Source organism: Cryptomeria japonica, chromosome 11 (assembly GCF_030272615.1).
Source record: "Cryptomeria japonica chromosome 11, Sugi_1.0, whole genome shotgun sequence".
Lineage (NCBI taxonomy): Eukaryota > Viridiplantae > Streptophyta > Pinopsida > Cupressales > Cupressaceae > Cryptomeria > Cryptomeria japonica.
The window spans coordinates 599,522,300-599,547,383 of record NC_081415.1 but is presented as its reverse complement, the minus strand read 5'-3'; the positions used below and the strand labels follow the sequence as shown (position 1 = coordinate 599,547,383).

Sequence of the window (25,084 nt, the reverse complement as noted above, 5' to 3'; positions counted from 1 at the left end):
CAAGATGTCATACCAGAGTGGATTCAAGAAGCAACCAACTTTGATGATGTAACCCTTTCCATGACAACTCCGCTAGAAATTGATCCATATGTGATCCATTACTTCACCAGTGCAACCAATTGGGAGCAGCAAGATGGTGCTGATTGTGAAGAATAAATTCACATAAGTGACGAAGAACCTGACTTTGTGCCATGCACCCAAGAGGATGGGTAGCAAGTGCCGAGGCAAATCACCAGATTTTTGAGACTTCCAGTGCAAAGAATTAATCATTCTGCACGGGGAGGCAAGAAAGGGGTGCTAAGTCTTAGTAGGCAGTCACAAATTTTGACATCTAATGAGTACATTCAAAAGGAACAAGATAAAGAGGCAGAAAGGAAAAGAGATGAGGAATTGGCAAAATGAAAAAAAGAACAGATGAAGCAAAGGAAGGCAGAACATGAAACAAATGCACTAGAAAGAGAAGCAATTAGGGTGGCAAAATCAACAAGAAAATTGTAGGAAACCCAATAAAGGTTCATTCGAAGACAAGAGAAAGCAAGGAAAGATGAGGAAGTGAAGCTTGAGAAGGTGAGGAAGGCAGTTGAAAAGAAAGCTAAACAAGCAAAGAAAAGATAAAATGTTGCCACAATTGCAGATCCTCTACCCCCCCAACACCCAATTCTGATTGATATCATGAACCTCTTGTCCCTAGCCTTAGCAACTATTAGTAATATGCAAGTTGGGACTGCACCTGGATGCTCAGACATCATGCAAAACCAACAGTTGCTTTCTCGTATAGCAAGTTGCTTACAAGCCCCTCCAAACCAAGAAAATAATTCTGCTAGGCTAGACTCTGTTGGGCCATAGCTTGCTGGGCTTGGATATGTGACACCTCCTCCATTTAATACCCATATGGATAATTGATCTAGTCTGTGATCAATTATATTTTTTGAGCACTCCAAAGAGCATATTTTGAGTTTAGGTAAAACTGTGATATGATTATAAAATGACATACGACCATATTTTGTAATGTTTTCAGAACTCTGTTGTTGTTTTTTAGATATCTCATATGATTATAGCAATGAATTGATGATGTTTTTATAAATCTCATATGATTTTTTTCTGTCTTCAACTAAGTGTGTTTCTTGTAGTTATATTATTGCATCGAAATGATAAAAAGAAGTGTCCTATTTGTAAAAAAGCAACATACAAAGAAATATTTTCTAGTGCCTTACAAGATATTTTGTTAGCTACCAAGTTTTGGTTGTTGGGAGTTTCTAACAAAATGTCTAGTAAGGCACTATTAAATAATTCTTCATCTTCTTTTTTATGTAAATGGGACACTTCCTTTTGATCTTCTGTATATACATATATTCATTGATGGTGTTGTTATAAAAATATATGATTTTTGTCTAATGTTAACTAACTGTGTTATTCCATTGTTTTTATGAAATCTCATATGATTGTACCAATGAATTGATGTTGTTGTTATAAATCTCATTTGATTTTTTTTAATGTCAACTAAGTGTGTTTCTCTCTATCAAAAGAGGCCACATAAGTGTTGAACTTAACAAGATATGACATAACAAGAACATAAGAATATAAGAAGAACAACAAAACAAGATATGCATAAAAATGTTGAAATTGCTCACTATCAAAAAGGCCACATCAGTGGCATCTAATTATTCAGATGCCACTGATATGCCCTCTTTTGATAGTGAGCAATTTCAACACTTATAAGTGTTTAAATTGCATGCATTATATATAAACAATCCACAAAGATAAGATTGAAACATACAAAATAAAAGAAGACAAAAATTCATAAATTGCAATGTCTACTAGGTTTACTAGGTCATTGCATCAAAATCATAAAAGGAATTGTCCTATTTACAAAAGGAAACAACCAAAGAGTTATTTTCTAGTGCCTTAAAAGAGACAAAGAAGATAACTAGAACAAAAAAAAATATGCATGTAAGTGTTGAAATTGTAGGCATTATAAATATACAATCCAAAAAGAGAAGATTCAAACATAAACATATCACAAATTACAATGTCTACTAGGTCATTGCCAAAGTAAAGTCATAAAGACTTTACTTGAGAGGAAGGCTTGTTGCCTTCTATGCAACTCCTTATCGCATCTCTAGATGCCTGCCAAAACAATCACAACAAAATGCAATACAAATTAAAGTGTGTTAAGAAATAAATTTAAGAAAAATTAACAAGAACAAAACAATATATACATGTAAGTGTTGAAATTGTAGGCATTATAAATATACAATCCAAAAAGACAAGATTCAAACATAAACATATCTCAAATTACAATGTCTACTAGGTCATTGCCAAAGTAAAGTCATAAAGACTTTACCTGAGAGGAAGGCTTGTTGTCTTCTATACAACTCCTTATCGTGTCTCTAGATGCTTGCCAAAACAATCACAATAAAATGCAATACAAATTAAAGTGTGTTAAGAAACACATTTAAGAAAAAATGCATAATCATCTGAGATATCTACACAAATTAATAAAAAAAGTAAGGATATAAGGCATAATCTTCCACATAATTAAAGTGTGTTAATAAGCACTTTTACATTGATATAATGATCTTCGATAAGTACGGTTCTTCCCTCGATGCTCCAGCATGCTTGAAAAAAATTCTAAAAATCGGGGGTAGTAACGTTGTCACAACAAATCATCCATACATTATTGCATGCACAACAACTATTTGACCGTCTTCAACATTTCACAACATGCATACAATCCTTACACACATTCATGCATACATATTGAAATGCATAAGTACATACATATACATATCCATCTACATACATAGAATTGCACATATGCCAATATACATACATATGCATATGCATATATTTGACATGCATACAAAATGCATATAAATAGTTACATAAGGAATGTGCAGAGCTTGGTAATATGTAGTGAATTGGGTTGTAATGAAAGTGACATGAGAAATTTCGTCTTATAAAATAATTCGAATGTAGAATTTGAATGTATTCATTTGTGGTATTTGATTTTCAAATTTGAATTGTTGTGGAAAACAATCGGTCATGTCATATTCAATATGTAGGCCTTAAATTCAAGCAAGGTCTATTTTCTATGTTGCCTTCAATGAAGCAAATAAACCAGAGTCAAGATCACACTATAATGAGTCAAGTTCACACTATAATATATGGTCATTATAAAAAAAGAAAATTCATTGAAATGAAACCCTCAATGCCATATAGAGAACTGATGAAAAAATAAATGAATTTCTACAGGTACCAATGAGTACAAATCCATCATTGAAAACCTTTGAATAAAATAAAATGCTATCCTGTGTACACACACACACAAACACACACAGACATGTGTATGTGTGTGTGTGTGTGTGGACAATAACCATATAGCCGCATTAAACTGTAAGAGAGAATTCATTTGTCATATGATTAACTATTGAATTATGTTGTTGTATTTGTCATATGAAATTTATTGGAAGTAATAAATAAAAAATATTAAAGTTCTCCGAAAACAGTTTAATATGTCCATGTCTGATAATATTATTAAGTTGTCTGAAATCAGTATAATATGTATGCCTGATAATATTATAAAGTTGTATGAAATTAGTATAATATGTATGCCTGATAATATTATTTACAGTGAGTATGTAGTCACTGTAACTAATATTATCAGTCATACATAAACTTGAAATAAAAATATTAACAAACTGTAACTAATTTCACAAAGTTTTTAGGGCAACGTAGTTGGCAGTAATTCGTACCAAGTGAGCCCATAACATGTACGCAAGAAGGTAGTAACAGAGTACCCATAAAATGAAATGATAATAATGAAGCAAAGAAACTGGAGTCAAGTTCACACTATAATGAGTGAAGTTCACACTATAATATAGGGTCATTATAAACAGAGAAAATAATTGAAATGAAACCCTCAATGTCATTGAGAGAACTGATGAAAAAATAAATGAATTTTTGCAGGTACCAATGAGTACAAATCTATAATTGAAAACCTTTGAACAAAATAAAATGCTATCGCGTGTGTCTACACACACACACACACACGTGTGTGTGTGTGTGTGGACAATAACCATATAGCCACATTAAACTATAAGAGAGCATTGAAATGAAATCGTAAACTCCATACAAAGAAATCATCAATATACAAGGCATAATGCAACTAGGAAGGAGCATAAACCATCATATGACATTCAATATGCCTGTTAATATTATTTACAGTGACTTATATTGAATGGAAAACTTGGAATTAAATACAATTTTGAGATATTGAAAAAAATATGAAAGAAATGTTGGTTTACTGAAAACAGTATAATTTAAATTGAAAGATTTATAACATCAAACATTGACTACAGAGGGAATTTAGTTATTCTGCGTGTACCAACCTGGATGAGCGCCCTTCAATAAGGAATTTAGTATTTCCGTTGTTGATTACAACAAGCATATACTCACAATAAATAATATTATCAGACATACATTATATTGAAATAAAAAAGATTAACAATTTGTTATGTTCTGTGGCTATATGGTTATTAGTTTATTATAAAAATAATTTATTAGTTCCTGCCAAGGCAGAACTATTGCATTCATTAAATTCTTTTTTCCAATTAGTTAAACCAATCAGTATTTAGAATTAAATTTTTTTAGCAAAAAAGTCTATAGGGGAAGAACACCAGTACCCATCATAGCTAACTTTGCGCACCCACAAATCCTAAACTGTACATCGGATTTTGAATTTTTTTTTGGTTGTCTTCATATGCAACTTAACTGGTTAAACCTATTGATTTGGCTTCTGGGTATTAACGATCTGATTTCTACGGGTCGTTATGCGCCAAAAGGTAAAAAAGTGGTCATTTCAAAGTGTCACCTGATACTTGACCTCTTTTGCACCAACAACCACACATGAAAAGGCCAATATATGTTTATAAAATACCTATCAACTAATATGTTTTTCACCTTTTTATAAATTAAAATTAACTTAAATATTTTATATTACAAATATTATTAAATGCATATTTCATGTTATAAAGTTTAAAATGGGTGGTCCAAAATAAGGTTGACCGCCCATAACTGCCTTCCTGCGTATGCATTATGGGTCCACGTGGCCCGAAAAACTGCCATCTACGTTGCCCTAAAAACTTAGGAAAATGAAGATTTTTTGGGGCATTTTCATTGTTTGGTCTACAAAAAACTTCAGCCTTCGTCGTTTCTCTTTCTCTGACACTTCTCCTTCACTCAACCGAGCTTAGGAGTGCTCCTAGGTACGAGTCATGCTCTTCCTCCTTGCATATTGGATGTCCAATGATGATTTTGCTCCTTCGTAGTTGCATTATGCTTTGTCTATTTATGGTTTCTTTGTATGCAGTTTAGGGTTTCATTTCAATACTCTGTTATAGTTTAATAATGCCAAAATCCTCATAGAGAATGGCAAAAAAATTGATTATCTCTTTGTTTTCTTCGAAACCCCTTCATTATTTTTCCTTTCATTTTATGGGTGCATTGTTAAATGGTGTTTCTCTGTTTATAATGTTGAAATCCTCATAGAGAATGACAAAACAATTGATTATCTCTTCATTTTCTTTGAAACCCCTTCATTATTTATCATTTCATTTTATGGGTGCATTGTTAAATGGTGTCTCACTATCTATAATGCCAAAATCATTACAGTGAATGCAAAAAATTTTTATTATTATTCATAATTGTTCGAAACCTCATCATTATATTTATCATTTCATTTTATGGGTGCGCTATTAAATGGTGTCTCTTTATTTATAATGCCAAAATCATTACAGTGAATGCAAAAAAAATTGATTATTGTTCATAATTATTCGAAACCCCTTCATTATTTATCATTTCATTTTATGGGCGCGCTGTTAAATGGTGTCTCTCTGTTTATAGGTCCAAAATAATTACAGTGAATGCAAAAAAAATGATTATTGTTCATAATTATTCGAAAGCCCTTCATTATTTATCATTTCATTTTATGGGCGCACTATTAAATGGTGTCTCTCTGTTTATAGTTCATAAATCATTACAATGAATGCAAAAAAAAATGATTATTGTTCATAATTATTCAAAACCCCTTCATTATTTATCATTTCATTTTATGGGCGCGTTGTTAAATGGTGTCTCTCTGTTTATAATTCCAAAATCATTACAATGAATGCAAAAAAAAATGATTATTGTTCATAATTATTCGAAACCCCTTCATTATTTATCATTTCATTTTATGGGTGCACTATTAAATGGCATCTCTCTATTTATAATGCCAAAATCATTATAGTGAATGCAAAAAAAATTGATTATTGTTCATAATTATTTGAAACCTCTTCATTATTTATGATTTCATTAATATGTATGCCTGATAGTATTATTTGCAGTGAGTATATATTGTCTATATGCTTATAACAACCTTCCTATGTACACGTTATGGGCCCACTTGGAACGAATTTCCACCAACTACATTGCCCTAAAAACTTTGGGAAAGGAAGAATTTTTTGGGGGCATTTTCATTGTTTTCTCTGCAAAAAAGCCTTATTCTCCTGATGCCTGATAATATTAGTTACAATGAGTATATACTCACTATAAATAATATTATCAGACATACATATTATACTGATTTTAGACAACTCAATAATATTATCAAGCATACAAATTATACTATTTTCGGAGAACTTTAATCTTTTCTATTTATTACTTCCAATAAATTTTATATGACAAATACAACAACATCATTTAGTAGTTTATCATATGAGAAATGAATTTGCATCTAATAGAATATCAACAATATCTAGTTTTTAGTCACATCACAGTTACATCTTTCACTCCTGCATCTCGTGCTTTTATTTTATGTCCTTGTGATATTAAGTTTCAAGTTTTCTACATATATGGTTATTTTCCATATATTTATATGTATAGGTATATATACATATACATTATATACATGCATAAGTAAAGGTCCAATGAGTGTTTATGCATAAGTAATGAGCGCGTTGCCCAAGGTCATTGCTAGTCAAAATATGAAAAATGGAAGATTTTTAGAATTACCACAAATTGAGGGAAACTAGTTGACAGTCAGGATCTAAACATCATTTTGTATCACATGTCCAACTATCACCTGAACCCAATTCATACTTTGTCATATTTTAAACTTTCAATTTTTGGTGTCTGTTGCTCCCAAATGATTAAAATATCTCATTTAATGCTTCGTCATGAGGTGTAAATAATTGTGTGGACCTTTTCCCCTTAAATTGACGCGTGTTTCAAATTTTAGGACCTAACTCCCTACCGTTTGAAAGTTATGCAATTTTTCTCCAGCGAAAGTGATATATTAAAATATTTAAATTATTTCTCAAATGATAATTTAATATTTTAAATTATTTCAATATGTTTGGTCATTTGTGATAAGAAAATCATCTTCAGACATCGGTTGCATTCTTCCTTGATTCATTCTCAATAATCAATGGTTTCCAGGGTCTAAAAGATAGTTCATTGAAGCAGAAGGTTAGAAACGCTCACTTTTTTAGCATTCTTAACCTCATTTCTCAACCTTTTGTCAAAAAGGTTAGAAATGCTCACTTTTTGAGCATTTCTAACCTCATTTCGTAACCTTGCAAGTCCCACTTTGCCAGGAAGGTTAGAAATGCTAAAAAAATGAGCATTCTTAATCCTTTTTCATAAGAGTTTAAAAAAAAAAAAAAGAGAGCTTCAAGTAGCAGGTTATCAATGCACTGAAGATAGCACCATACACACCAAATGGACTTGATGAGGAATCTTTAGAAATTTCCAAGTAAATGCAACCATTTGTTTATAAGAGCCAAACTCTGCAAACTACGTCAACATTCTCTTTGCCTTTCCTAGAATGGAAGTTCTGGAAGGGATATCAACATGCACCAAAGCATAATGGATATGTTCTAACAGCCCTGGCCGCTATGTTTACAGAATGAATAAGAGTAAACAACACATTGACATGTTTGATAAACCTCAGATAAGGGAGCATGGACATGCCTGAAATGTGAATATGGATGCGAAATGTGGAAGGCATAGATAAGATGCGAACCATTTGTCAGAATGCCTCAATGAATTGTCATCTTAGGGAATGATGTATAGCATGCAATCTGTTTGACAAAATTACATAGTAACCCAAGCATGTAAATCATGGTTGAAATAATGCAGAATGTGGAAGTTTTGACTTGGCCATTATAGTATTATACCCTGAATGAATGCCTTTAAATCTGTCATGACATTCATCATAGCACAGAGGATAGAAGATGCAGCTGCCTGGAACGGTTTGTATGCAAAATATGGGGGTATAGCTAAAGCACGTGGAGTGTTTGGAAAAACACCCCCTAAAACGTGATAATGGAAGCATTGACAAGGCATTTACTGTTTGATAAGTCACCACCAAGGACTATGTCACCCAACAGATGCAAATCATGGAAGCCTTGACGTGGCACGTGAACTGTTTGACAAAAGATCATGGCAGACATGAATGCATCGTGGGAGCATAGGGAATGCACAGGCATGCCAATAGTTTGACAGAATTCCTCAAAGAAACGTCATCTCATGGCATGTTTTGATCGCAAAAATGTGGTCTCATGAAATTTGATGATTGCAAGATATCCATAAAATTGGATTTTGAAATGGGGTATTACATCCATCAAAGCATAGCAACGCACATGCAGATTGTTTGATTGAATGCCTCAAATTGATGCCATCACACGACATGACATGTTTGAAAAAATGTCATATGCTGCAGATCATGGAGGCAACATTATTTCTTTGTAGCTGTTTGAAAGAATCACCGTAGACATAAATGCAAACCGTGGAAGCACAGACAAGGCAAGTGAAATGTTTGACAAAGTTCCTTAGATTGATGTCATCTCATGACATGTGATGATTGTAAGATTCACACATTAAAAACTTAGAGAAAATGCAAAATGGCAGATGTAAATTCAATTTGATGAAAAGGGTTTACAATGTTTCAAGAGATGAAAATGTAGTCATGGCACGTAAACTGTTGGATAGAATACCTCAAAGAAATTGTGGTCTCGTGGTCTCACGGTGCAGATTTGAAAAGGCGCTTGAAAGTTTTCAAAGAAGATGTTGAAGTTATTGTGCAAATGTCAAAGGATTAAAAGATGAATGCATTGAACATTTGGGAAGAGCAGTGGAAAGTTGAAAAATCTTCAAAAGGTCTAGCATGGGAATATTCTTCCATCATAAATGCATGGTGTAGTAATTCGTCAAGAGAGCCTTATATTCATGTACACAAAGTGTTGTATACTCATGGCATCTCACAATGTTACCTTGGTTAAATACAGAAGATCTCAACAAATTTCTTGTAATTGCTTATATATTAGAATGGAGGTTTAATGGCAAAGTGGGATGCTTTGAAAAGGGATTCATTAAAGAAACACTACTTTCTATATTGTGAAGAACATCAAATTTGTTCCAAATAAGACTTAAGACTTCCAATGATGGTAAACACCAACTCGGGAGGATTTGAATAAATTCAAGTGATAACAATCAAGTGAAGATACTTAGTAGATGTAGAGGTGGTTGTAGAGCATCTCCTCAAAGACAGGTTAATGGTGGACAAATATTTCTTCATGTCAATGATCATTTTATCAATGCATGGGCCTATTGCAACAATCAATCCCTTAAATTCTTATGGAGAATCTCAAGGTTGTCTTTTCCTTTCAAATGGAAAGACATATTGAAAGTCCAAATGAAGTGGATGAAGACAAAGAAGTACCTAAACATAAATTATTACTTTGTTTTTCATCAAAATTATAAAGTTTCAAGTTGTTGTTTTGTAAAAAGTGACTTATGTCGCTTATTGTAACCAAAGGTTAGAAAATTGACTTTTTCTGCACATAAGTGGGTAAGTTATTAACTCATTGAAATTCATGCAGAAAAGAGTTAGTTATTAACCCAGGATTAGAGTTAGTTACTAAGGTGGTTATTCTGGGAAGCCTATAAACACAAGGCTATTTGTAATGTGAAGGGAGACTCTTAGGGAGGGGGAAAACTCTACAGAATTTTGTAGAGAAACTAAGTGAGATATTTTGATGTTCATAACTTTGTATTAAGGGGTTTTTGAACTTGTAAATTTTCAAAAAGGATAATGAATAATACATTAAGTTCGTGTGCCTTGAATGTACTCATGAGTTATCATTATTAATTTCTCATATGTTGAACTAGTAATCCCTTTGTGTATTGGTGAAATCTATTGATGAAACACATCATTTCATGGTATCTTGACTTGCATGTGCTGGTACAACCTATCTCTTCGTGTGTCGAGGTTTATTGTACTTCTTTCATCATTGTTGCATGACTAACCTTTTTGGTTGTAACCCCTTTTGTGATTGTTATCATTTATGGAATCCTACTTGGTGTTCGTATGTCTTCTAGTAGGTTTTTTGTTATTAATCTTGTTTAAGTTCTATGTTTTCTCCTTTATGTACTTTCAGGTTAAAAGTACATGAAAATCCTAAACACCCCTATCATACGAGGGAGCTGCCCCTCTCAAACGCAGAGGAAGATTGTGTTTCACAGAACGATCTCTCCAACTGTTGGAATGTTTGTCACTGCTCATCGGGCAAACAGGGTCAGTTTTAGGTAAACGATCGCAGTGACAAATCTATTTACCAAGATATATATACATATGTATATATATATGTATACATATATATATATATATATATATATATATATATATATATATATATATACATATGTATACATATATATGTATGTATACATATGTATACATATATATATACATATGTATACATATGTATATATATATATATATATACATATGTATACATATATATGTATGTATACATATGTATACATATATATATACATATGTATACATATGTATATATATATATATACATATGTATACATATGTGTATATATATATATACATATGTATACATACATATATATATACATATGTATACATATGTATACATATATATATATATATACATATACATACATATATATATATACACATATGTATATATATGTATGTATATATACATACATATACATATACATGTATTTGTATATATACATATAGAAACACACACAATAGCATTTTATTTTGTTCAAAGATGTTCAATGATGGATGTTTCAAGTTCTGTGGCTATATAATTATTGTCTAATAGAATATAAGATTTACTTTAATGGCAATATGGAGTTGTGTTTCAAATTTAAGCTATTGTTGAAATGAAGGAAACTTGCTATCACTAAAGTAGTATTAGTTATATTTTGTTTAACTCATAGATGGTTATCTTTTAACAAGTTCATTTAAAATAAATAGAAAAGATTCAATTTTATTTCTAGCAAATTTCATTTGTAATACTATAGGAAAATAAAATAGAAGGAAAAAGAAATAGATTCAGATCCATTTATATTTCTGTTAAAGTGTTTAAATCTGTTTATTAGTTAATCTAAAACGTTCAATTTAAACAACATATTAGCATTTCATTTATTCTCATGATTTAAATCTGAAAGTATAAATAAGTGAAGCATTTCTATCAACTTGTAAATCTGTTTAAAAGAAAGATTAAAACCAAAATAGAAGAAATATACATTTCAATATAGGAGTTTAAAGGGAAAATGTGTGTGTGTGTGTGTGTGTGTGTGCAGTCGCTAAGTTGCATTTCCTTCTACTTGAATTCAAACAAACTTACCAATTTCATGACTTGCCTTTGAGAATGCACCTTTTTAATGAAATGGGCCATGATTGGAAGGCATGCTAGGGCAAAAATTTAGAAGTGTGAAAAAAAAATGTGGAAAAGATGTTAAAATTAAGTTTATACCTAAGAGTTTTTTTCGAGGAAATGTTTTACATGGGAGAGAAAATTGGAGAAAATTAGAAATAATAATTTAGGAACCTATAATGATTGATGGGTAAGCTTTATATGGTTAAATGAGTTTTATATTTTAATTTTATCAATGGAAAAATCAACGACACTCTAATGTGGATCAATTTATATAATCCTATACAATACTCTAGAATGCTAAAGCCTAAAAAATGATTGGAGATAAAATTGGCTCTTTCATAATGATGGATGAGTAGATACATAAGGAAGCATTTTGGATGTATATTAGGATTTGTGTATCTATTGATTTCAACTCCTCCCCTATGGGAAAACTTGAGATTGTGTTAGAATCTAGGATATATGAGGCATAATGTTGTGGTAAAAAGATTCCCAAACAAATGAAAATTATGTCTCTCATTGAGGCACTTTGAAGCTCAGATTGTAAACTATTAGAATGATCTCAAATAATTTATTAGACCTTCCAAAAAAGAAAAACACTCTAGCCTCTCCTTCCCCCTTAGATAACCTAGATACCCATGTCCCAAGTTCTCTAGAACAACTCAACAAATAAAAGAACTACATATGTGAAAGATTGTGTAACTGCATGGATGTGAGACAAATAAACAAATATGGATGTGAGACAAAAACAAACAAATATATCCAACATCTATCCTTTCAATTATATTAATATAATATAAAGCAAATCTGATCTATTATATAGAAATAAGTTAATCTTGTCGTTTCTCTTTCATTCACGAAAAATATATTAATCATATTTTTAATGATTTTTATTCTTAAAATAAAAATTTAATTAGAGAAAAAAGAGAGTTATAAATCAACTCTATTTACTTCTCTAATAATGAATGTGACAACAACCTCTTCTTCTCTAATAATGATTGCGACAACAACCTCTTCATCTTAAATAATTCATCTATATCTTATTATCGGTGTAACCCTTGCACCCCTTTTGGTGCAAGTGTTAATATAATTTTTTATAGATATTACATAACACATGGTGTACTACTTTCCATTTGTTTGATCTATCTATTACGGAGCACAACATGTTTATATTTAGACAATATACACAATTTATGAAGTTGCGTTATGATTGGCCCAATGTCAAGGGTAAAATAGGTAAGATTATTAATAAAAAAGGGGAAGAAAAATATCACTGCCCAATGAATAAGAAACATAGATCTCCAGGGTTTCCATTGATGGTACTATTCACCAATTAAAATAAAATTAGAAAATTTCTTTCACAACGAAACACAATTCAAGTTTAATAAAATATGATATATGATTTGACATCTAATGTAATAAAATATGTATTAAAAATAAAATAAAATAGAATTTTATATTTACTATTTGCAGTATAGAGCAATAAAAAGAAAGAAAAATGATATTTATATAATCATGTCAAATAAAAAGAAAAAAAAAAAATCATAAAAGTTTGTTTCAATTTTTTTAATTATGTGAAATAATTGTTTAAATTAATGCAAAAATTGAATATAATGACATAACTAATAATATAACTTTGCAAAAATAATAATTAAAAATCACGTTCACCACTAATTTTAATAATTAGTGTTAAGATTAGAATTAAGATCATGTTTAAGATTTAAATTAATGTAGAATCAATATTTAGTTATAATTAATTAATTGATATTCAAAATATAATTTTTTTTAATTCAATTAATTTTTATTCATGATCGAATACATATGGAATAGTCAAATACATACCCAATAGAAATATAATAATATAATAATTTTTTAAGCGAAATAATGAACACATATGATACACAATTTATTTTTTAAATTTTAATTAATTAATTATTAGTAATCGTCAAATGCTTTCGTAATAGGTACGCATAAGGAGGGAGAAATTAATTATTAGTAATCGTCAAATGCTTTCGTAATAGGTACGCATAAGGAGGGAGAGGCGAAATTACTCGGTACGCATACGGAGGTAGAGGCGAAATGACTCGCAAGGTTTTATGACATAAAATATAGTACGGCCCTTGTCCTACTGATAATTACTCAAGAAAAGTCTCTTAAGCAATTTCCTCGTCCTTACCAAGTGCTGAAACTGAAAATTACGAGGAAGGAGGCACTAAGTGGAATTACAATTGAACACTATCATGTGGGTAACCCAGCTGTTTCCTTACACCATACCATGACGCCACACTCGTATCTTCTATGACTCATTTAATCACCTTTCCCCTTTCTATAAAGCTTGTATTGCTATGAGCTCTGCTCTCAACCCAACGCAATCCCACAATATGGCAATGGAGATGTGGTCCAATGTCGGCACGCTCACGGCAGCCATTTTTTTCTTGGGAACAATGGCCAGGGAGTACCTCCCTCCCGAACTCTTGGAATATTTCGGAGCGCTACTCAGAAGGCTCTCACGAATTCTCTCTTTCTACATCACTCTCGTGATTGAGGAGAACGAAGGCATCAAGGTCAGCCATGTTTACGAATCGGTGCAGATTTATCTGAGCACCAGATCATCTTCCGACGCCACCAGATTGAAGCTCAGCAGGCCCAAAAATGCCAAGGCATTTACATACACCATGGACAAAAGCCAACAAATCATGGACGAGTTTCACGGTGTCCAAGCCTGGTGGACTTTCCGTAGCAGAGAGTTAAAGCAGCCTGTCTTCTCCTGGTATGATGTCTCTGATGAAAAGCGCCAGTTCGAGCTCACATTCCACAAGAAAGACAAAGCCAAGATATTTGAATCCTATCTGCCGCATGTAATTGCAGAGGCCAAGATCATGGAGCTGAGGAATCGGCACCGGAAGATTTACACCAACAAAGGTGGTAAGTCGCACTTCTACGAGGAAAGAAACCGCGTTTGGACGCCGGTGGTTTTCGAGCACCCTGCGACGTTCGAAACCGTGGCTCTTGACCCCGAGGTAAAGGAAGACATAATGGAGGACCTCACAAAGTTTTCTCAGAGGGAAAAGTATTATAAGAAGGTCGGCCGTGCCTGGAAACGGGGGTATTTGCTCTACGGCCCGCCCGGCACCGGAAAATCGAGTATGATCGCTGCTATTGCGAATTTTCTCGAGTACGACATTTATGATCTAGAGCTAACTGGGGTTAAGAGCAACACTGAGCTGAGGAAGCTTTTGATCGGGACTACGAATAAGTCTGTTATTGTGATTGAGGACATCGACTGCTCGCTGGATCTGACGGATCGGAAAAAGAAGGTGAAGAAAGAGAGCAAGGAAGAGCAAAACCCTGCGAAAGATGAGAAAGAAAGTGAAGAAAGTCAGGTGACTCTGTCCGGGGTTTTGAATTTCACAGATGGCTTGTGGTCCTGTTGCGGCAGCGAAAGAATTATTATTTTTACGACAAATCATGTTGATAGGCTGGACCCTGCGCTTCTTCGGTCGGGGCGCATGGATAAGCACATTTATTTGTCTTTCTGTACTTTTCCTGCGTTTAAAGTTCTCTCTCGAAATTATCTTGGTGTTAAAGATCATCATTTGTTTGACCAAATTGAGGTGTTGATGAAAGAAGCGCAGATGACGCCGGCAGATGTGACAGAGCAATTGATGAGGTTGAGTGACGATCCAACTGCTGCACTGGAAAAGCTGATTCAGGCTCTGCACCAGGCTATGGAAAAGGCTGCCGTGAAAAATGAAATTCGGCCGGAGACTGAAAGTGTATTAGACGACAATATAGCTGCAGAGGAATCTCCTCCGGTGGCTGCTATAAGTAAAGATTCTAGTTCAAATTGAAAAATTTCAGAAGAGTAGGAATGTATAAATATCGTATGTTTTCGTTTCTTAAGATGTACTAGTCTGTGCTTGGTTATTCTCGTCGATGATATGGAAAACTCCCACCATGAAAAATAATTTGTAATATGTTTTTAGGATAAAGTCCCTATTTATGCAGCTTAATAATTAAACTGTGTTTTTCTGATTAGTGTATGGTTTTAATTTCTAATCTTCTTCGATACAGAAAGAAAACTGTCATGATTTGTTTTAATTTGAAAATTATTCGAAATTGGTAAATTCTATCAGTTGTTTTTTAATATATATATATATATATATATTTCTATATTATAAAATCTAATTAATTTTTATTTAAAATAACTTGATCAGATCTATTTTCTCTCTATATAAACTTAATAAATTTTATTTTAATTGACAATAAAAATACAATATACTAACTGGAGAAGTGCTTTTTAATTACATTGTAACTATTTACAACAGTAAACCATTTAAAACAATTGATACCTTACTTCAACAACACTCTTTCTGTGAAGCTCACTCCCTATCGTATCAGACAAGTAATTCTTACATTTTCTTTGTGGATGCGACATGTTTAAAAGACCACATGCACAGAGTTATTTAATTTTTTTTTTTTTCCGATCGTCTCTTTTTACATTTTTAATTTTTGACTGTCAATTATAAATAAATTGTGGATGTCAATATATACGGGTGTGCACATATGTAGTTTAATGACAGATGTAGTAGGAGTAAAAGTTGATGGTGACTCAATTGGAAAGATTTAACGTTGCTAATATTATGAATCACCCACTTTGCATTTATTTTTAATTTAGAGGTCAAACTATAATATTCTTTCTCAAACACATTTAATTTTATATTCTCTAGCAATTAAGTATAGTTAAATTTGTTATTTTATTTATAAAATCTGAAACAAATATTGTGCCTTTATAAATATTATTGGAGTTTCTTTCAAAAAAATTGACAAAATTATTTTTAATACATGAATTTAGAGATTTGAATTTTAGAAGAGAAGATTAAAAGGATTTAGAGTTTTTTAGAAGGTAATTTGAAATTATTTTGTCAGTTTTCTTTTAAGAAAAAAAAATGGTTTTAATTTTATTTTCACATAATTTTTTTGATATGTCAAATTTAATACTTGAATTTGATTTGTGCACATTAAATCAATTTAGGAGTTATGCCTTTTGTAGAAAATGTTACAAAATATATTTTAGTAGATAAGTGTTGTGAAAAAGGATGGGTTAGGTGATTTAGTATGTAGATCAGGACAAAATGATATGAGAATTGCGAAGTTATTGTAGAAATGATGAAGTTAGACTATTAAGAAAATATAAATAAATGAAAGGAGGGTGGGATGTGAGAAGTCTGAAATGTTTAGGCTTAAGGAATACATTGGGGGAACCTAAAAATAATAAAATAAAGGTGAAAGGAAAGTGATAATTAGTCTTGAGAAGTATTCTATAATGGAAGCAAGAGGTGGAGTGTAATGACATGAAAATGTTAACAAAAGCTCTTATTTATTTATTTATTTATTTTTATCTTAAATTTGATAGTCATTTGTACATCAAAATAGTAAATAAAATAATGCATCTCTCTACATTTATTTAGATTATACATATTTAGAATATCTATACTAGCTTCTTTATTTTTCTATGAATAAAAGATTTCTCCTATTTATTTATTTGGTTCTATTGTCATAGATGATATTGAATAATAGTACATTTAAGTATGAGGAATATATAATTACCTTTGTTAAATTATTTTGTTTAGTTTCATTGTTATAGATAATAAAAAAATGTTAGTATTGAGTTATGCAAAAAAAACCATTTAGAAGTATTACAAAGGTTTTGGTGGTGTTGGCAAAGACCAGGTGGTGCTATAGTGAACATGATAAAGACCAAGCATGTTTTGCAAAGTGTCAAATTATTGTGGACTTAAAATTTTTTGGATTGATGTAGAAATGTGATTGACTCTAAAATGTTGAAGTACTATAGAGCTATGTTAGAGTTTGAAAATCCAATTTTAGGCATTAGATCCTATAAATATAGTGGAATACAAAAGTAGATTGGACATTAAAAGGTCAGAGATCTATATTATATCTTCAAAGTCTCATTGAGTCTAGAGATGCCTTGTTACACCCGATTTTGACATTACTATTTACTTTTACTTGTTTTAGTTAAAATACTTTAAGCACATTAATATGCTTTGAATATATTTGGAAATCAGATGAATGGATGTGCAATCATTCTTATATTTTGAATATTTAAAGATGAAATATATGATGTTTTAATAATAGCTGACTACTGTTGTAATGTGTTGAGTTGGATGAGGAAATGAATGATCCTCTAGAGGGGAGGAAGAGTATCACTCATGAGAGGAATTTGGTTTGGTAATTTTACATATGTGCCTTATTGAGCTATCACACACTCACAACCTAGTTTGTCAAGTTGAGTTAGATTAATTGGGTAGCGATAAGATGTCTTCTATCGTTTGAATGATGTTTTGTATTGGTGATGATTAGTGAAGTGTTCTTATGTCTTGGTTTGAGTATCCTTGTTTGGAATATTGGTTGAAATCTCTATATATCTTAATCTTTGTGCTTTCGTATCTATTTATATTTTTATATATCATTCGATAATTATAAGTACTATTTGATTATCGAATTATATATATATATATAAAGTATTATACCAAAACACTTTATTTATATATATATAAAAAATGTTATTATGTACCTATCGGCCTGCATGTTTTTTTTCCCACGTTGCAGGTTGACTCGGTCTTTTCCCATTCACGTCGACCTCTACGTGGAGGGAGGGAAGCAGCGAAGAGGAGGGGCGCCCACCATGGAGGTTGACTCGGTCTTTTCCCATTCACGTCGACCTCCCCCTTTGCTTTGTTAAATGCATGCGCTGTTTGTAAAGCGCGATACATACATCACACCCACCTTCCACTTTGTAAGGTGGTGAATATAATAGATCGACACCTTGGATGATATCGACCCATTCCACATTGATGATGAAAACATAGGGAAACTTAGTTGATAGGAATATATTAAATAGGATAGAAGTTCAAACTGATTAGGTATGTGCAAGTTAATTATATTTGACTTAGTCGACCGCATATTATAGTGGGAGAATGTGTGTCAGCGCTATCCAAGGGGAAAGCGCGTGATAAAGGAGTGGTAATGTGAATAGGTCAACTAGGCATCGACATAGTTAAAAAAACAATAATATTCATGGGAAGTTCGTAATAAGTTAATGTTATTCCTAATATAAGGGAAGACCTAGTCAATAGCCATATGTTAGTCAATAGCCATATGTTAGTCAATAGATAGAGTTCTGTTTGTTTAGGTAAGTTTGAGATTGTTTAATCATCAAAATTGACTTAGTAAATGATGATTCATAGTATTATTTTGGTGGGTTATTATGTGTTGACTATGGAGCTAGAAATGATTAATCATCATAATTGACTTAGTAAATGATGATTCATAGTATATTTTGGTGGGCTATTATGTGTCAACCATGGAGCTAGAAAGTAGCCACACAGTCTTAGTGGTGGCGATAAGTAAGAGAGATGTGGCAAATTAGAGAGCTTAATTGTAGCATTAAGTCTCTTGAATTTTATGTATAAATAGAGGAGCATATCTCATCTTTTGGGATAATCTCATCTCATCTCACATCTCTCACATTTTGCTCTCTTCTCATCATTTTATCTCCATAATCTCTTTTTACTTATTGTTCATTATCCATTGTTCTTCATTGGGAGGGAAGGAAATAATGCAATTATTGTGAGGGAATGGGCTAAAAGTTCTTGTTGAAGGCTTGGGAATTTTTCGTGTTAGAGGAAATGTTGTGAAGCTAGCGTCAATCAGTATTGCATGGTAGCTATAATCCAGGCATGAGGATTCTACCCTCTCTTTTATATTGATATGCTATATATAGGTTATGATGTTGTATAAGCTCAGTTGAAGCTATGATAAAAATTGTGTTACTTGGAGTACATGTATTCTTGAATGATAGAAATTTGTAATCTTATGAATAGATCTATGTATGTGATTGATAAGATAGAATTATGCTTTATTGAAGCAATAATTGGAATTGAGTTACTTATAGGATATGTATTCTAAAGTAGATAGAAACTCGATAATCCTTATGACTAGATTTACATATATGTATGTAATAGCTATGATAATGCTATGTTATGGTGTATATCTATAGTATGTAGGAAAGATTAATTTGGTTAATCCCGGGGTTAGGATAATCCGTGGATGGGAATAATCTAGATATTCATTCTACTGTTAAACCTTATGGGAAAGGTATGGGAATAGAGTTAATGTTCAGTTTACCAAATAGAGCAATGAAGTGGGTGGACTTACGAATCTCACTCGAAGTACTGCGTGATGAATTCTTTGGCCAGAGTAGTGTAGGTTGCCACTATCTACATTGTTGATTCAATGTGATCCATATTTACATACTAGGAAAGGAACATCATACAAGTAGGATGTAACTTATGTATGATAGCATTGGTTATGTAGGACACAACACTATGCTCATAAGGCTTTAATATTGTGAGGTTACAAAACCAAACTCTTTGTTGAAGGGTCAGGCCGCTTTAGTTAGAAGAGGCATGGGGGACTGTTAAGTCTTGGTTGGGTGGAAAAGCGCTTGAGTGATGATCTTCTTCATGCAGTTGGCGACTGATATTTGAGGATGTATGTCAAGAAGGGCATTTGGACCACTATGTATTACTTATTTTTTCTTTAAGCTTAGTAAAAGTTTTATTTGTATTCAAATATTCCTAAAGCAAATGGAAGTTTTAATAGGATAATGTAAATGCATTTATATTTTTATGACTATGACATTGTATATGTTTCGTGATGAATGAAAATGAAAAGAGATTTATTTCAATTATGTATCTTGAATTGAAAGGAAATAGAAAAGTTTTATTACTTGTATTTTGGCAATGTATTTCTTTCACTTGTGGGTTAAAACTTGGTAAAATGAAAGGGTAGAACAATGGGGATGTTACATGCCTTAGAGTTTAGAATTTTGAAGCTTGGAAGAATGTTTTAGAGTCTAAAAATTCAAGATGCATAGAAATATGGTAGAAATCAAAATTCAATGATATTTTTCAATTGGTAGTTTTTATGGTAATTTGTCACTCATAGAAGGTGACTAACTATGCTTACAATATGATGATGTACATTAATAAATAGATTAATTAAAATTTATAAAACTATAGGAAGTGTAGTTTATAAACTACAATAAATAATGGTTACATATCAACCAAGAAAATCATCCAAAAAACCTCAACCTCATACTTGAATGTTGATATATATATATATATATAACTCCTAGAATTTAATTTTTTTATGGATACAATTTTATATACATAGAATACTTATTAAGTATTATTTTGCAAAAAATACTTTTAAATTAATTTTTAATAAATATATATTTCCATACCTCACTTCAACAATTAGAGTTCGATATATTTCATATTTAAATAAAATTAAAAATTAATTCATCTTATAACAAAACAAGTAAATCAAATATTTCAGTAATAACTATCCTATCGATAATAACTTCTTTTCATTTATATAAAAAATCATTTTCAACAACTTCAAAATCAACAACACATAACATACACGAACCCAAAACTGAACATAACATCATTCAAAAATAAGAATGTGAAGAAGTTTCTCGAGAAATATCATATTCAACATAAATTTTCTACACCTTATTATCCTCAATCAAATGGTCAAGGTGAGTCTTCTAATAGGATAATTGAACAAATTCTTCGAAAGACTGTAAACAAACATGGTAAACATTGGCACACTCAATTAACATATGCTCTATGGGCCTATCGTACAAGTGTGCATGTTGCTACGGGTTGTACCCCTTATATTCTTGTTTATGGTGATGATGCCATTTTGCCTTTGGAGTTAGAAATTCTTTCTTTGAGAGTTTCTCTTAGGGGTATAGTGGATGGTGATTCTTGTAGAGAGCAAAAACTTCAACACATTAAGATGCTCGATGAACGACGTATAAATGCCCTCGAGCATATTCAAGCGTATCATAAAAATTTGCAACGAAGCTACAATGATAAGGTTATTCAACATTCCTTCTCGATAGGGGATTTAGTCCTTTAAGAGAATCAATGCAACATGAATGCCTTACCTAAGGAGAAAGAAAAATTCAATCCTAATTGGCTTGGACCATACATCGTTGTGGAGGTCTATGGATCAGGCACTTACAGGGTACACCTCTCAAGGAACCCATAAATGCTATGCACCTTCGTAGATACTATGCCTAGTTCTATTTTTCTTTCTCTCTCTCCCTTTCTAGTCTTCTTTCTATTATCTCTCTATATATCTTTTCTTTATTCAAAATTAGGTAATATCTTAGCATGTCTTCATTAAAGTATGTAAGATTAATTGATGTTATATTGTTTGGTCTACATTACTTCATTCTTGACAAGCACGTTTCTTTACTTTATTGTTTGTCTTGGATTCTTTTTATGTAAATTGTAATGGATCTACATTTCATATGTGTTAAGTAGAATGATATCATGTTGTGTTTAATTAGAGTTAATTAAATCACATTAGTCATATATTTCTCAGGCTCAATACATTCTTCTTTTAAATCATCAAAGTAGCATTTGATTAAATACTTAGTTATTTAATTAAATCACACATGTATCAAATTAATCATGAAGTGCATTGAGAAATCAATCACATGAAAATTAAAATAAGATATACATGCTCATTACTCAATATGTTACTTCTAATATAAGCAATACATATATTGTTTAAGCATTAAAATAATTTATTCATGAGTGTCATCATATATACATCAATACATCAAAATCATCTCCTATCTCTAGGACTAGTAGCTCGAGGATGGCAGCTAGATGCCCCCTCCTGATCTGGTCATGGGAGTGGCCCCATGGGGGTGTATCATGACACAGACCATGAGTGAATCCGCGAGGAGCTCCTATGATTCCTCTCCATCATGATCCCTCAGTATGTGGTTGCCTCCGTCTATGACGCTGCTAGGTCATGCTCTGTTTGTTGTAATCTCTCTCATAGAAACTCCACCTCCGTTAGAATAGGGGCGAAAAGGTCATCATGTCGTTCTGCATTCCTCTAGGATTTGTGCACTATCTATGAGGAACTAGGAACATGTGCAGTCACAATAAGGTCTGTCACTATATTCTGAATCAAAGAACACCACTCCTGGATGGTAGCTGCAAGATAGAGAGAAATTTTTCATTAGTAACATTCTATATCATCAAATCTAAAACAGGTAAGATTTATAACTTAATCAGCAATAGGGCACCTCACCTGGATCCCCCTCTCTCCAGTAGGGATCGTGGACAACGATCGCCTAAGACTGGTACCCACTAGGCTCTCCAGGCTCATACTGTCTTTGTACAGTAGGTGTGGGCTAGTGGGGATAAGGATCAGGACCCCTTATGGGTTCCCTCTCTACCTGCAATGGGAGACTCGGTGAATCTAGGGCTCTGGTATCCTCCCTGGAGTGATGAACTGTACCTGACTCATCCTCCTTGTCATCCTCCTCATCATCTCCATCCTGATCTCCCTCTCTGGTATCAAGATCGCCTCCATCTTCGCCTACCTCCTGCTCCTCTATGTTGTCAAACTGGTCATCTGAATCCTCCTCGGATGCATCAGATTCCTCTATGTCGCCTGACTGTCTCCATGGTCCGAGGTTCCCTCCAGGGAAGTCTACTAGGAAAATGGATCCAAGGTGTGTCCTCCCCCACCATGTGATGTACCGTCGGTGCACGCTTGAGTCATCTCTATAATCTGTCACTATGTCCTGATTTGACCCATCTGAATCTGTGATGTCAATCTCATCACCGATAGGCCTAGGAATAGCTCCTATCCTTGACATCACTCTTGAGTGTCAGATATATACAGGCACGTTAGTAGGAACACACTGCTCGAACCCAAACTAGCACTGAACTTGATTGAAGTAGAAGGGAACGACTATGTGGCTATATCGTCCTTCTAGTAGACGGTTCCTCTGCATGCTGAACATCTATCTACGTATCCCCACCCACATGGACATCCTGAGGTAGGGTCTTCATACGATCCCACCCATTGTCAATCTATCCAAACTCAACCTCCAATATAGGAGATCCCTGAATCACCACTCATGGGTAAGAGGATAAGCATATACCATAGGCTGCTCTAGAACTAGCTCTATGGGGGCTCCACCAGGTCCAATGCAGGTAATATGCTCAAACATCCACACCTGTAGTAGTGTGCATGTCATCAAGATGCAACCCTGTCCGAACACATACTCCCCAAGGTCGTGATAGAGATGCACAAGCATGCTCCGACCCCAAGAGTATACTCTCTTGTGTCTCTCCATAGCTTGTATGGCTAAGATGAGTCCTCCATGCATATGCATGGCCTACCCATTAGGGAACATGACTAATGCAAGGGTCACAATCGTGAGGCGCCTCACCAATGGAACCTCGCCAGTAGGGTGTAGGAGCCACCTAACCATGATACGACCCCTCATCTCGCTGCGTATCACTCTCCCCACAACATATGCATGCTCTCTCTTGTAATCCTCCTCTATTCGGTTGGATTGATATCTAACAGTCTCTCCTCTAATGGGTAGGCACATAATGCGGTATACATCCTCAAGGGTGACCATCATCTCCCCCATAGGTAGTGAGAACGTTGAGGTGTCTGCATCCCACCTCTCCATCACTGCCATCAACATCGTAGAATGGAATTTGATGGCCGACATGGTCATCACATCCCACAAGCCCACTGTATGTAGAAAATACCTCTTTCCTGTTGTCAGCCTTGGGATCTTCTCTCGAAGGCTTCGAAAGGTGAGATCGACGGTATGCTCACGGATGTATGGTAGTGTTTGCAAAATGCAAAGCAATCTATCATCAATAATCGATCAATCATCTATCATCATCTAATAAATGCAATCATTCTATCACTTCTAGTATTCATCTCCTGATCCCATGTCACCGTTGGTTTCCCCGAATAGGGACCAGGGTGCCTTGAGTGGACCCGGAATCCTAATGGGACCATGGTGCCCTACTGGGACCATGGCACCCTACTGGGACCATGACACCCAGGAGGGACCATGGTGCCCAGAGGGGACCATGGTGCCCCCTTGGGACCAGGGCACCCTAGGACCCCTAGGTATCCAAAAGGAGGGCCCTGGCCCGAAATAGGCAATGACACCATCACTTCTGAAAACTATGAAAATATGAAAAAGTCAAATGTAGTCAACGGAAGGTCAACTCACCTCGTCGAGTGGTCGACCGACGAGTACGGACTGATGCAGGATCTCCACCCGCATAGGTCGCTCAGGTCGGCGCTGAGGCATGATGGCTTTTATGTGGGCTCCTCTATAGTGAATAGTGCCAAAAAGTTAGAAAGTGATGAATGAAGGTGTCACTTTCATAGTT

At 33.4% G+C, this 25,084-nt stretch overlaps 1 protein-coding gene across 1 annotated transcript; it reads left to right on the top strand.

Moving 5' to 3' along the window:
• Nucleotides 1–14,030: 14,030 nt before the first annotated feature.
• Nucleotides 14,031–15,785, top strand: LOC131038286 (AAA-ATPase ASD, mitochondrial). The gene has a single exon (XM_057970629.2). The coding sequence runs from the start codon at nt 14,093–14,095 to the stop codon at nt 15,596–15,598; it is 1,506 nt and encodes a 501-aa protein (XP_057826612.2). The 5' UTR covers nt 14,031–14,092; the 3' UTR covers nt 15,599–15,785.
• Nucleotides 15,786–25,084: the final 9,299 nt, after the last annotated feature.